Source organism: Mytilus galloprovincialis, chromosome 11 (genome assembly GCF_965363235.1).
Source record: "Mytilus galloprovincialis chromosome 11, xbMytGall1.hap1.1, whole genome shotgun sequence".
Taxonomy (NCBI): domain Eukaryota; kingdom Metazoa; phylum Mollusca; class Bivalvia; order Mytilida; family Mytilidae; genus Mytilus; species Mytilus galloprovincialis.
The window spans coordinates 63225400-63240486 of NC_134848.1; the positions used below are offsets into that span (position 1 = coordinate 63225400).

At 30.3% G+C, this 15087-nt stretch overlaps 1 protein-coding gene across 2 annotated transcripts in view; it reads right to left on the reverse strand.

Annotated features, from left to right (window-relative positions):
• Nucleotides 1-423: 423 nt before the first annotated feature.
• LOC143052593 (signal peptide peptidase-like 2A) overlaps nt 424-15087 on the reverse strand; it is a 48489-nt gene continuing 33825 nt past the window's right edge. The window contains exons 11-16 of one of the 2 annotated variants that reach the window (XM_076225652.1): nt 13436-13465; nt 10375-10434; nt 9701-9800; nt 7111-7188; nt 5089-5249; nt 424-2071 (exon numbers count right to left, since the gene is read on the reverse strand). In XM_076225652.1, the coding sequence (XP_076081767.1) occupies nt 1925-2071; nt 5089-5249; nt 7111-7188; nt 9701-9800; nt 10375-10434; nt 13436-13465 (576 nt within the window). In that variant the 3' untranslated portion in view covers nt 424-1924. The remainder of the gene's footprint in view (nt 2072-5088; nt 5250-7110; nt 7189-9700; nt 9801-10374; nt 10435-13435; nt 13466-15087) is intronic. The other variant, XM_076225653.1, reaches the window with a different exon arrangement.

Below are 15087 nucleotides of genomic sequence, written 5' to 3' on the forward strand. Positions count from 1 at the left end.
CAAGGTCATATGTGAATTTGTCGTTCTAGATTTTGACCTTTGCTTAAAATTTGTGTTTATACATCATCAAGCCTTAGGATAATGTGCATTAGATTACAAGCCCTATGATTTTGATTTATGATTGCTGGTTGCTTAACGTCCAGTAGAAAAATATGTCATGCATGTTCAGGATGAATAAATGATCTTGAAAATGCAAACCTGAAGTGGCTTTTTTATACTTATTTCATGTAAAACTATATAGAACAGTATATTTTTAAAAGCAGTATCACATAAACTTTCATATAATATCAGAAGTGACACTTTCAGACAGGAAGTAACAAATTACCTCACTTATTTCAAACAAAATTGTATAGAAACCATATGTTTTTGGAATCCGCACACAATTTGTATCCTTTGACACTGGCAATGACATTTTAAACTGAATTTTAATGTTATATATTTTATTTACCATTTGAAAAACTTTTAAAATTTCAAATAATATGCATGATACAAAATGAAATATATTTATCATTAATACCATACAAAATGAGATGGTGTGCAACCAGCGACCAAAAAAGTGTGGATTTTAGCAGATATATGTCACAACATCCATACCCTTATGGCAACAGAACAATGCTGGAAATTATTGTAAAATTCAAGTACCTTAAAAATCATAAATAGAAATTTCCACTGTCAGAAAGAACCAGTTAAGCAATAAAAAATAGAACTTAAATATACAACTTTTAAAAATATATATCTCATATCTCAAGTTTAAAATAAAATGAACATAAAGACAAAACAACATACAATTAATTGATATAAAAACTAGAATATTTAATAACAACAAACTTAAGATAATATATTACGTGGATTCAGTTATTTCAGTATTACCAATTTAGTGGAATAAGGAAAAATTGTATTTTTATTAAAAAAATTTTCATAGATTTGCCAAAGTCTGATCTATTTATTATAAAATTTATAAATCATTGAACATGAAATACATATGCATCGTTTAACTATTCCCACAAAGTCTATGAAAATCAGTCCAACACAAATAATAACGAATTTTCAGTCATACATAAAATAGAATATAAACAGAGATGTTTCCCATCTGTATAACCTAAACACAAACTTGAACATGTTTAACATCAGCTGATGTCAACATCAGTGTTATAATAGAACACCTTATTAAACAAAATAAACATGAACAAATTACTGGTGAAATTTATTAACAAAAATATAACATTTTGTATGATTGCAAATAGTTTAGTTTAAACATATTTAATTGTTCAAAAATGACAAATGTTTTAGACACAAGTTTGCAAATGATAAAACAGTCAGCTAAATGTTGAAAATTTAGGCAACTGGTTTATAGTTTTAAGTGTTTTCATAGTTTAAGTGACGCACACTTGGCCAATTTTGTTTCTTTGTTTGACAAATGTGGCTTTTTGAGAAGACAAATTCTTCATTTAAACAGAAATGAATGTTATTATCTTCATAAATTTTGACTCATTTCAATTAGTTATACACAATAAAAAAATTATTTCAAAGAAACTAATGGAGGGGTTTCTGCTATTCTATTGCCTTGAGTATATTGAACATCATATCTTAAAATTTTCACTAATATATTTGTCAATTATGCAAAATAAAAAATGTTATGGTAATAATAATATTAATATGCAGAATATGAAATATCTGCAGCTAAAATAAAGGTACACAAACCAGAAGATTATTATGAAAATAGAATTGACTAGTTGAACATTTTTCTGTGTATACTTAAAAAAAATTTAACATACATAATCTACAACAAATCTATTAAATATGAAAATGAAAGACATGAATAAAATGGATTAACTTCCCTCAAGTTTTAGTATAAATCAAAACCCACTAGTTATAATATTTTAAGTTTCCCATAATTCTTTGTTTCAGATTTGCTGCGACATAGTCACTTCCTGATTAGACTCCTGTTTTCACTGTCTATTGTGGATGTGCTAGACATTTCTTCATTGACATTATTTACAGATGCTGTATCAGGGCCTGAGGTAACAATGTCTGGTTGTGGTGGAGGACTCTCACTGTTCTCAGGAACACCCTATCAAAATGAAATATTTCATAAACAAAATGTCTTATGCAGCAAACTTAACAATTATTGATGCCAACTATGTTGAAGTAATCCCTTTGTCTGGATTTCCAGAACTTTTTGTAAGAGGCAAGGCAATACATAACATTCAAAATTCAAATCATTTTTCAGATAATTTCAATGACATTTTGAAGCAATCTATTTTTCTAGGGTCTACCTATATGATGATTGATAACCAATAGACAAACAAGAATGTGTCCATAGTACACGGATACCCCACTCGTACTTTCATTTTCCATGTTCAATGGACCGTGAAATTGGGGTCAAAATTTTAATTTGGCATTTACATTAGAAGGATCATATCATAGGGAACATGTGTACTTAGTTTCAAGTTGATTGGTCTTCAACTTCATCAATAAACAGCTGCGCCATGAGTGCATGATACGCCCGACGTCTTATGTGGAAGTCTTATGCAATAATCATAAATAGTTTCTGAGAAAGTTTTAAGCAATAACCATATATCGTTTTTAGAGACACGGCGGGACATGTGAAACCCCCCACCCTATTTTTTTTTTTACAAAAAACTAAATATTACCAAAATAAAATTTTGAATCAAAACCAAAAAGTATACAGATCTTTAGATTAATATAACAAAGAAGTGTGTAAAGTTTTAAGCAATAATCATAAATTATTTTTGAGATACGGCGCGACATGTAAAAAACCCTCCCCTGTTTTACAAAATACTCAATAACTCAAAAATAAAATTTTGAATAATCACCAAAAAGTATACAGATCTTTAGATTAATATAACAAAGAAGTGTGTAAAGTTTTAAGCAATAATCATAAATCGTTTTTGAGATACGGCACAACATGTAAAAAAAAACTCCCCCTTTTTTACAAAATACTCAATAACTCAAAAATGAAATTTTGAATCATCACCAAAAAGTATACAGATCTTTAGATTAATATAATAAAGACATGTGTAAAGTTTTAAGCAATAATCTTAAATGGTTTTTGAGATATGGCGCGACATGTAAAAAAACCCTCCCCCTTTTTTACAAAATACTCAATAACTCAAAAATAAAATTTTGAATCAACTCCAAAAAGTAAACAGATATTGAGATTAATATAACTAAAAAGTGTTTAAAGTTTTTTAAGTCATAATCAAGAATCGTTTTTGAGATACAGTGCGACATGTGAAAAAAACACAACCTTGTTTTAGTTATAAAGTGCCGTAACTCAAAAAGTTTAAATCTTATTTTCACCAAAAAGTATACAGATCATTTGACTATCATAAAAAACAACTATATTAAGTTTCATGAAATTTGGATAAGTCGTTCTCAAGTTACGGTGCGACATGTTTACGCCGGACAGATGGACTGACAGACGGACGGACACCAGACATGTGTATACCATAATACGTCCCGTCAAAATTTTGATGGGCGTATAAAAACTACAGTGAAAATAATGTTGTTAATGTCGATTCAGATTGTGTTATTATCACCGCCATCTTCTTCACATTGGTTACGATAAGAAGTCCGGTTCTCGTCGTCTATTTAAATATAAACAATGTCAAGCACAACTACCAGAAGTTCTCTCGACCAATCATATTAACGGTTTCCCCAATATGCAAATCATATTAGAATTATTAGAAAATATTTGTGTCTTAATTATTGAATAACAAGAGTTAAGTGATCATGACTGTAAATATTGACTCAATTTTCCTACTTAAGTAAAATGTTTTCATTTCATCCTTGGAGCAGAAGACATTTATTTTTTTTAGGAAATCACATATAACACCAGGGGTTAAAAAATCCACTAGCCCGACGCCCGGGACTAGAGCCTTTAGTCCTCGGGCAACCAAAACTTGTAACTCAATATGCCCGAAGGACTAGTAACAAAAAAATATTGGCGCTTCCAAAATAGAAAGTGAAAAATTCCCTCATCACTATTATATCTTAGCCAATCAGATTCGACTACGTCATCTGGGATTCCCAGAATTTGAACTGATTTTGTATAAGGATCCCGTACTTTCAATATCGATTTTTCAGTACAGGGGGTATTGTACATTGTTTATGCAAACACAGAAATATTTTGTAACCAGATTTTACCTGCTTATGAATAATTAATTGCAATATAAATGTGAATCCCTTTGAACAGCAGAAACCTGACTTTTGTCAGATATATGCAACATGTTTTTGTTTTTTGTTCTAGAACTATGACCTAAACATAAACAACCTTCAGAAATCTTAAATTTGATTCAATAATATTTCATCAGTCATGGTTATCTTCATTGATATTCAAATGAATTTGATTTTTTAAAGGAATAAAATTTATAACAAAAACAATTTCAGTTTAGAGACTGTGCTCGGTTTGTAATCTATATAGAGCCCACAATTATTGTACCTAATATGGATATTACTGTACTTCGTTTATAAAACAATTATAAAAGACACAAAGTATGGATGGTGATATTTATTCACATAAATAGGTCATTTGATTTATTTTAATAAATAGGATTTTAAAACTGAAAACAAATATGAGCATTACATAATATAACCAGCTGATATTTCTTTTACACAAAAGTGATGATGTATCTGATAAAATTACTCCAATCCTTTTATGCAAGGCATAACTTTTAATAACCATGTTTAGACGTGGTCAAAACTTATACCATCTCGGGATTTGGTCAACTCATTATTATAGTATATTTAATGAATATTCAATTATCGATTAATTGAATAGATCTGCTAACGGGATATGTTTTTAATGTAAGTTCTGGGTATCCAATTTGAAAAAATCTACTGTACAACAGATAAAAATTGATATAAAATTCATTGTATATTGCAGTAACCTCTGAATTTTTCAGGCATATTTCAGTCTAGTAGGATAGCTTTGTTGGGCTATTAGTTCTTCCAACAGGGCTAGTAAAATCCTTCTACCAATAAGTCCTGGGCTAGTGAGCTATAACAAAATTTCTTAACCCCTGAACACTCAGTTCAATATAGACTTAAATAAAAATATTTTACCACTTTTTTAATTCCATTCCATAACAGTTTAAATTCTCCTCTGATACAGCCAATCACAAAAGTTGTTATAAGTGTACAAGGCACAAGGTACAATAAAGCTGGTTGGCCAGTCTGCATCAACTCCAAGGCAACAAATGTGATGATCATTCCTATTCCATAGGCTGTAAATACATACATACATTTATGGTACAATATTAATCATGTCTATAAAATTACATTACATGTATATTTCATTATATTACTTTATTATGATTGGCTAACAGGAATCTCGTGTGATGCTGAAATCAACCTGCATTTCAAATTTAAATGTAATTTATAATGACACAAGCTTTTGTGGTGTTTTCATGATCGTAGCAAAAAATGTAGTTATAAGAATTGAATGCTTCTTTTAGTAATTTTATAGGGTGGTAAAAGTGTTGACTGTGTGTCAATTTGTTTTGTTATTGCAGAAAGACTTTCATGCAATTTTGCAGTTAGGAATCTAATGCATAATGGGTAGTATTTTCAAAAGTGTACATAAAAACGTTGTGATTGGTGGAAGATATCCTAAGCAATGTATATTCGACAATTGATAGAATTACCCCATAGTCCTCCAGATTTTGAAACAGCAATTGAACTGATGTATTACTTTGAGAATTCCTGAGTTTTAATGTTAATTATCAGACATCACGTGCACGTAACACCACACAGCATTACACAGGCTTTCTAATAGGTGTGCAGTGGCGGATCCAGAAATTTCAATAAGTGGGGGCCCACTGGCTGCCTAAGAGGAAGCCCGATTTCGTCATGCTTCAGTGATTCCATATATAAGCAACCAAATTTTTTCTCGACAAGAATGTGTCCAAAGTACACGGATGCCCCACTCGCATTATCAGTTTCCATGTGCAATGGACCGTGAAATTGGGTAAAAAATCTAATTTGGCCTTAAAAGTAAATTGATCAACCAAAAGGAACATGTGTACTAAGTTTCAAGTTGATTGGACTTTAACTTCATTGAAAACTACCTTGACCAAAAACTTTAACCCGAAACTCACACTTTTAATTTCTATGTTCAGTGGACCATGAAAATGGGGTCAAAAGATTAATTTTGTTTTAAAATAAGAAAGATCATATCATAAGGAACATGTGTACTAAGTTTCAAGTTGATTGGACTTTAGCTTCTTCAAAAACTACCTTGACCAAAAACTTTAACCTGAAATGGGACGAACAGATGGACGGACGAACAGACGGACAGACCAGATGGAAGGACGCACAGACGGAAGGACGCACAGACCAGAAAACATAATGCACCTCTACTATCGTAGGTGGGGCATAAAAATCCGCCTCTAGTGTGAATTTTTAATGGAGTGATTATTGCTTAAGCATATATATTATTGGTTTTCAGTGATCAACCAAACCATGGGAGCAATCAGTCTTATTGTCTTAAATTTAATGCTGATTTTACACATCAATGGTTTAGGGTACATATCAAATGTAAGAAAAATCTATGGTTTAAATAAAAAATTTTAAAATAAGTTTGGGATGATTTGGTTTGAAATGTAGATCCATTGATCAGAACTGTTTATTATGTGAAACAAGTTAAATGAAGAAATTGTTTATTAATATGTGAAAAAAACAACTTCAGACCATGTTTTCAAAGGTGCATCACATTAATCTTGACTCGCCAGAAAAAAAACTTGGTATTAACTTAATGCAAGTAATTTGCAATCTATGGTTCTTGTCAGTTTTTGCTATAATTTTTAAATATCAATACTCTGTAAATCGTCAATCCAACCAACAAATTAAGATGGAAATAATGAAAATATTCAAATATTTTCATTTTTTGTATACATTTTTGCTGGGGGAGTAAATCTAAATTTTGGTGAATCATTAATAATTTCATTCTGCACTATATCATTGTTTCTTTCTACGAAGTAATTAGCTAGGGATGATTTTGAACATTTCATGAGATCGCAAGATTAGTGAAAATAACCTTGGCCCTAACTATGCATGTTTACAGCAAGACATCAGGGTTGAACTTACCTATTACTGTAGCTATGTAATATATCTTTTTACTTTTGACGTTTAAATCTATTCCGTGGTTATAACCAACCAATAAACCTGCAATACATCAACAAAGATTGGATGGATTAATATATCAGTAATGTACAATATATTTAAATGCATTACTCAATAAATACATATTTAGCCTCTCATGATGAATTTTGATTACTTTTTTTTTACTTCTTGTGATATTTCAATGGCAAATAATGTTTTTATGAGTAAGGCCAGGGTTTTTTAATTTGTTGGTTTACGGATTTTACCAATGAAAAAGTTGGGTCAGTCGGTCAGCAAAAAAAAGAAAAAAAATATGCTATTTTGTCATCATTTCTTAGATTTTAGTTCGATGAAATCAGCTGTCATAAACATCGCATGACATTCTAATAATTTCCCGTAAACAAAAAAGTGGACGGGGACTGCACGGATATCGTCATTTCACAAACATGAAAAACAGATTCGCGTAACTCTTAATCAATTCCCGATAACTTGGTGGGCTTGGTGAATTACGATCTTCAAGCACGAAAACTGATAAGGAAGAAAAAATGTAAAAACGTCGTACGAAAATAAGTTTCAACACACATGTCAACAAACGTAATGGACTCGTCCACTGGAAAAACGAGAATATCGGATTAATCTGTTGTCATGCATTCCCGTTTTTTTTGGCCAAATGGACGATATTTTTTTATGATCTATGAAGCAAGAAAATTTCAAATGATTTGTTAATATTTAGTACTTTAACTTGACGTCTTCTACCTGTCCACATTTGGACAAGTCTATTTCTATCAGATGATGCATCTTACGGACTGATGACAAATACAGTAAACGAATTGATTTTGTAATTGGTTTTTAACACAGGTTTCGTTTCGCAAAATTATTTGCGCAAACCACATTTCAAGGTCAGTTATAATTGATTTGTCTATTTTTAGAAACGTAAACTGGAAGTTTTATTTTTTTCACTACAGAAAGTAGTGTTATCAATTTTAATAGTGATTAATGCATTTCATTTCATAAAAAAACGAGTATTTTAATTATTTTTTTAGGGATAATGCATTTGTTATGGTCGGCGGGAATAAAAAAGCATGAAAAGTGAATTTTATTTTTATTCTGGAAATCGGCAAAATCGGATCGGCGGATCCGTAAACCAACAAATTAAAAAATTCTGGCCTAAGGTGTAATTTTTTTTAATTTTTGAGATCTTTCTGTAGTATTATGACTTTGTACATTCATAAACATTCTCACAAAACATGTCACATTCAAAATTGATTAAAGACTTTGAAAAACATTAAAAGCTCTCAAAATTTTATATATGATAATTTGAATTTGACTTTGCACATATTTAGTTCATGTGTTAAAAATCTTTTTGTGTCAGGTAATGTGTTTTCTTTTATCATGTTTATTTCTGCTGTTTACTTGATATGAGCTGTGTTGGATCTACCTTATGCAAATGATTATCAGTAAATCTGTTTACTTTTTCAAAGTGAAAAAATCCTCTATGCAAAGTTTGTAACTGTTTGAAAATTGAAGCGATATATAGGTTGTAGGAAATCTATACAAAACATGCCAACAATCACCTTTATATTTCATATTTGAATGTTCCAAAATTAACCAAAGTTTTATCAATGTTCATATATACTTGCATTAGGTCCATTTCTATCCTAAGCAGCTCATATATTAAGGTGGTACCTTACACTACAGGGAGATAACTCTGTAGAATCAGCAAAACGTTTAAATTACGTTGTATTGTTAAGGAAATATAAAGCTTCTCAATGATCAAAATTAGTGTTTGTCAAACTGCTATGTAACCAGCGTAAATTTTCTGATAAAATGGTTGGTTCAAATATTTTGAAATTTTTATATATATATCAAAGGATCAAAATAAATACTTTCTTTTAAATAATTTTATGAAAACTAAACAAGCCAAATTAATTTCAGCCAAGGTGTTGGGTACCACCTTAATTACAAATATTATGAAGCCAAATATTTTGCTAAAATTTAGACTGTTAATTGCTGCTGTAACCTTGACATATCCTGGGGTCACTTCTTATATATATACAAGGTGATAGAACATGCTGCTGGAAAAAGGCCTTTTCAAGTTTGAAACAATGTGAATAGGTCGGGAAAACTATTAATAGTATATGATTAGGTCAACAAAGTTCCCATAAATTCTTTGTCTGTTATCTTTCGGCTGTTTTTATCAACCAATTTTTCTCTTTTGACACTTTGGTATTCCACTCTTACATTACAGACAATTATACACCACATGAAACCCACACAATATTAAAGAAGGTTACATTTCTACCTACCCAATATATGAAAAGGTAAAAATTTAAAAAATCTAAATTATATGAAAAGGGTCGGGTAACAGAACCCAAGGGGCACACCCTATTAATTAAGTATTGGAGTATATAGAGAGCCCCGAAAATGACTAGTGTAAAAGAATTTAAACAGTAAACCAACAGTCTAATCTATATAAAAAAATGAGAATGTTAAACACTTCAGCTTATGAACCACATCAACAAACAACAAACACTTGTTCAGATAATAAAATTACTTCATTACACATAATTCTTACCTGGAACTATCACATCTCCAAATCCTAACATGGAAGGCTGATTTAAACAGGAACTATAGGGAGAATAATTCAACTTTGGTACAACAAACACCATCGGCAGCTGAAAAATATACCAATATATGTCATTGGATACTAAACCACAAACACTGTAGGCAGCTTAAAAATATATGAAAATTGCCTGGCAGATGTGAAGATCAGGTATAAAATTTCAACAAATGGAAGTTTTTAACCACCTTGACTGGCTATACAGCCCTTGCACGGTGGGCATTAAATGATTTAATTTTTACCATGTGGTAATTGACATAATTTAGAATTATAAAATTTCAATAAAATTATCAACATTTTGTAAGACAATTGGCAATATTTGTTTGACCAAACCAATATTTGCCTGACATTACTAATGATAAGCATACTGCATGGATCGTAAATACTTTACCTTACTACATATCAAAATACTGATCTTGTGGGTAGTTCACAAGGTAAAAGTCTATGAGAAAACCTAGAAAACATTTCAAAAGCTTGGCAAGCTTTACTTTTCTTTCAGTTTCTAAAGTTTATACAAATACATTTAATTTTTTTAGTAACACACATATATTTTATATGTAACTTATATAGTTCACTTTTTAAAGTGTTGTTGTCAATCTAGCGGTAACTTAAATGAGTAAATCTTTTACCCTTTCTTTGGATTTTGATGCTCCTCCAGTAGCAACTTTAACCATTATACTTTCACCATTCTGTTAAAAATTAACATAAATTCAATATACATGTGATTTTAACAGTCAAAAAGTAATATAACATATCTAAATATAATTATCAACAGATGGAAAAAAATAACAATGTATTTGCTGTGCACAATTCATTTATATAAGTTCTTATGCCATAAATTTGAGCACCCATGATTCTTTTAACTCTGAAACAGCTGGTACCAATAAAGATAATAGAAATGTGGCATTTCTAAATAGATATTCACTCATGACAGTATGACTATAACAGAAAAAAAGTTATCTTAAAGTTTATTTAACAAATTATAATTTTGATCTTGCACAATGAAAAAAAAAATAATCGTCTCAGACTTGGGACATGAATTAAATTTTATTCAGTTATTTGACCTTTTTCACACATATATAATTCATTTAAAGTGTAAATTTTATTTTTCAAATGTCTTTTGCATTTTTTTTCTGATAAGATAATACAATTAGAGTCACAGGCCATTGCAAATTACAAATGCATTAAATGTCAAATACAGCTTTTTAAGAATAACTTATGTATTATAATACATGTAGGTCTAACAATATAAATAAAATGTAATGTTACAAGTCTAGTCATCTCTATCATGGCTTTGCATGTGAATATTATGGTATTCTACACTCAAATGCAGATATATATATATATATAAACATTCTATATATCATGTATATAAATGTTATATCATTTTTATTCAAAGGTAGCAAAATAATCTATATTCCTCCACAAAAAGTTTGGTAGGATAAAATACCAAAGACATACCAGTACAACTTTTTGAGCTCTCAAAAATAAAGTTTCGACCCCAAAAAACTATAAACTAGAGGCTCTAAAGAGCCTGTGTCGCTCACCTTGGTCTATGTGAATATTAAACAATGGACACAGATGGATTCATGACAAAATTGTGTTTTGGTGATGGTGATGTGTTTGTAGATCTTACTTTACTAAACATTCTTGCTGCTTACAATTATCTCTATCTATAACAGTACTTTCTGTGGAAAATGTTATTGAAAATCTTCAAATTTTAAGAAAATTGTTAAAAATTGACTATGAAGGGCAATAACTCCTTAGGGGGTCAATTGACTATTTTGGTCATACTGACTTATTTTTAGTTCTTACTTTGCTGAACATTATTGCTGTTTACAGTTTATCTCTATCTATAATAATATTCAAGATAATAACAAAAAAACAGCAAAATTTCCTCAAAATTACCAATTCAGGGCCAGCAACCTAACAACCGATTATCCGATTCATCTGAAAATTCCAGGGCAGATAGATCGTGACCTGATCAACAATTTTACTTCCTGTCAGATTTGCTCTTAATGCTTTGGTTTTTGAGTTATAAGCCAAAAACTGCATTTTACCCCCATGTTCTATTTTTAGCCATGGCGGCCATCTTGGTTTGTTGGCCGAGTTACCGGACACTTTTTTTCACTAAATACCCCAATGATGATTATGGCTAAGTTTGGTTAAATTTGGCCCAGTAGTTTCAGAGGAGAAGATTTTTCTAAAAGATTACTAAGATTTACGAAAAAATGGTTAAAAATTGACTATAAAGGGCAATAACTCCTAAAGTGGTCAACTGACCATTTTGGTTATGTTGACTTATTTGTAGATCTTACTTTGCTGAACATTATTGCTGTTTACAGTTTATCTCTATCTATAATAATATTCAAGATAATAACCAAAAACATCAAAATTTCCTTAAAATTACCATTTCAGGGGCAGCAACCCAACAACGAAATGTCCGATTCATCTGAAAATTTCAGGGCAGATAGATCTTGACCTGATGAACAATTTTACCCTGTCAGATTTGCTTTGGTTTTTGAGTTATAAGCCAAAAACTGCATTTTCCCCCCATGTTCTATTTTTAGCCATGGCGGCCATCTTGGTTGGTTGGCCGGGTCACCGGACACATTTTTTAAACTAGATACCCCAATGATGATTATGGTCAAGTTTGGTTAAATTTGGCCCAGTAGTTTCAGAGGAAAAGATTTTTGTAAAAGTTAACGACGACGGACGCTGGACGCCGGACTCAAAGTGATGGGAAAAGCTCACTTAGGTGAGCTAAAAAGAATCCCAAAAATGTTGTAAATGGTATTTTCATATACCTGGTACGTAATTAACATAAGCCACACAATATTAAATCATGAAGCAGATGGTCTTCTTGAATATCTTTAAATCTAAGGTTATTTTATTTCAAAATATAGCATATTACTGGTACATGCTTAAGAAAAATTTAAGCAATGAAAAAAGTTGCAATGAATCTAAAAAAATCCATAGAAATAAATAAAAATTCAACATCATAAAACATTACTAAAAAATAAAAATACCATTTAAAAGCTTATTTTCAAGTTCACCAATTTTGATTCTGAAAGGTTTGTGATATTCATATATTTCTAAATCAAGTCATTTTTTGCTTGAATTTGAAAATTTGAAAATTAAGAATAATAAAAAATATGTCAGGAAAGTCCATGAGAAGAATGAGAAAAGTGATAAATTGTCTTAAATTATTATCTTACAACTTAAACCAGCCTAATAAATTATTATTAAATTTCTTCAAACCATCAATCTGATGATCTTGACACACCCAGAATTCATTAAGATAGGAATTGCCAGTAAAAAAGGTTATAAATTTGCTTATCTAGATTGTTCTTCAACACACTTTCTGTTTTTATTTTGTATTTATTCATTTCATACATATACCATGTATACATGATATATGCATATTTGGACCTATAATTCAGGTAAAAAATATGCATGAGATATTTGCCACCAGACATTTAATAATGAGTTAATTGAGCAATCAATTATCAGAAACAGTGAAACCAATCTGAATAAATGACCAATATTAAAAATAATCTGACATCTTTATTTAACATTTCGAAAGTTTGCAAAAGCTTAAAAAGTAAATGCTATTCCAAAATGAAAACTAGTGAACTTGAAATAAATCCTTTTTAAAGTAATCCCACATGCAGATATAGAAAGCCTTACTCTTTTAGTCACATCAAGAATTTCTTCATCCTAATCAACACAAAAATTAATTTAATTAAAGGTTCCATAATGGACAAGGGTTTCTCTTCTTATAAAAATATCTAGAAAGTATTTGGGCAGCTTATTTAAAAGTTAATTTGTGATTGTGAGCTTTCAGATATTTATATTGGAGTCTGTAACAAGGCAAAGTTAGAGATGTCCTGAAAGGAGTAGGTCCAGTAAGACCCCTATTTGGCTCAAAAATAAAGCAGTTTTACAAAATTGTTAAAATGTAAACTTTAAGTTATTTATTGGAAAGTAGAATGCATCTGCTTCATAAATATGGGCTGTTTTTCACAATACAATGCACAAATATCAGATACTAGCATCATTAAGTTATGCTAAATTACTGAAATCTTCACAATTTGAAACATTTTAGTTAAACTTATGGCGGTTTCCGTCTTAAAGACAAATCCTTCTATTCAGATCTACCAATAATATCTTCTTTATATTTTATTTTTACTTTAGGCTAGGTAAAAACTTTAAAATAAGCAAATAAAAAAATGGGGTCACCGACCTCGTTTTCGATTTAAAACGCCATCTTTTTCACGGAATTTGGAAATTGGGACTTCTAGTCAATAGCAGTGTAATATTTTTTTTTAAAGTCCGTATCCAATAAAAACTTGTCTGTTTTGTTAACCTAGTTGTTAATACAAACTATTTTGATAATATCACCCTTTACTGAATGGAAAATAATAATGATAAGTCGCTATAATAGTTTTCCCGCCTTTTTTTATTGTGAAATACCTATAAAAAAAATAAGTTTAAAAAAAATTAACCAATAATTTCTCCATGAGTCTTCAATAGAATATGCGTTGTTTATATCTAAACAAAATAAGGAAATAAAAAGATGGGGTCACCGTAATGGAAAAAGAGATATTTCAAAAAAGGGGTTAACAATTTGAATTGGCGGGAACACATTGCGCCAATTCTAAAAACAACGTCGAAAAACGTTCGGCCGTTTTAGGCTATATTCTCACAAATTAGAGACAACCCAGTTCTCGTTATTTGCTGTTTTGTTGTTTGTTTGTTTTAAACTACGATAAATTCACAGTAATCTACACATGATAGTACTTAGTTTTCAGTCAGTATCACAGACACGTAATATAAATGCGGTGGTTGGAAAACAATGCGTTGTACAAAAGTACACACGAATGCTTCTGTACATTTCATTTCAGGTTATTCATAGTGCTTACGTGTTGAACAGAAATTCTTTTTAAAATAGTGAAGACATTTTATATAATATCATTGTTCAATCAAAGTACATCTGAAAGACAAGACAGAATTTTGCTTCCGGTATCATGAATTTTAATTTCGTTTAAGAATGTTGTTCCTTTTTATTTTGATGATAATTACTTAAAATCATTAGAAATCTAAGACTCTGTTTCCAATAACAATAAAGATCGATCATTTCTGAGATCGCCGATCTTTAGTATTGCAAAAATGAAAAAGATCGATCTTCAATCGGACGTAAACAAGCCATCCCCAGACGTAGTTTTAAAAGAACGATTTTTTTATGAATCGATTTTTCTTCAAGTGAAAACCTTTAGATACATCGCGATCGACTTTTCAATCAATCAATCGATATAAAATTCCAAGTGTTTTATGTAGAT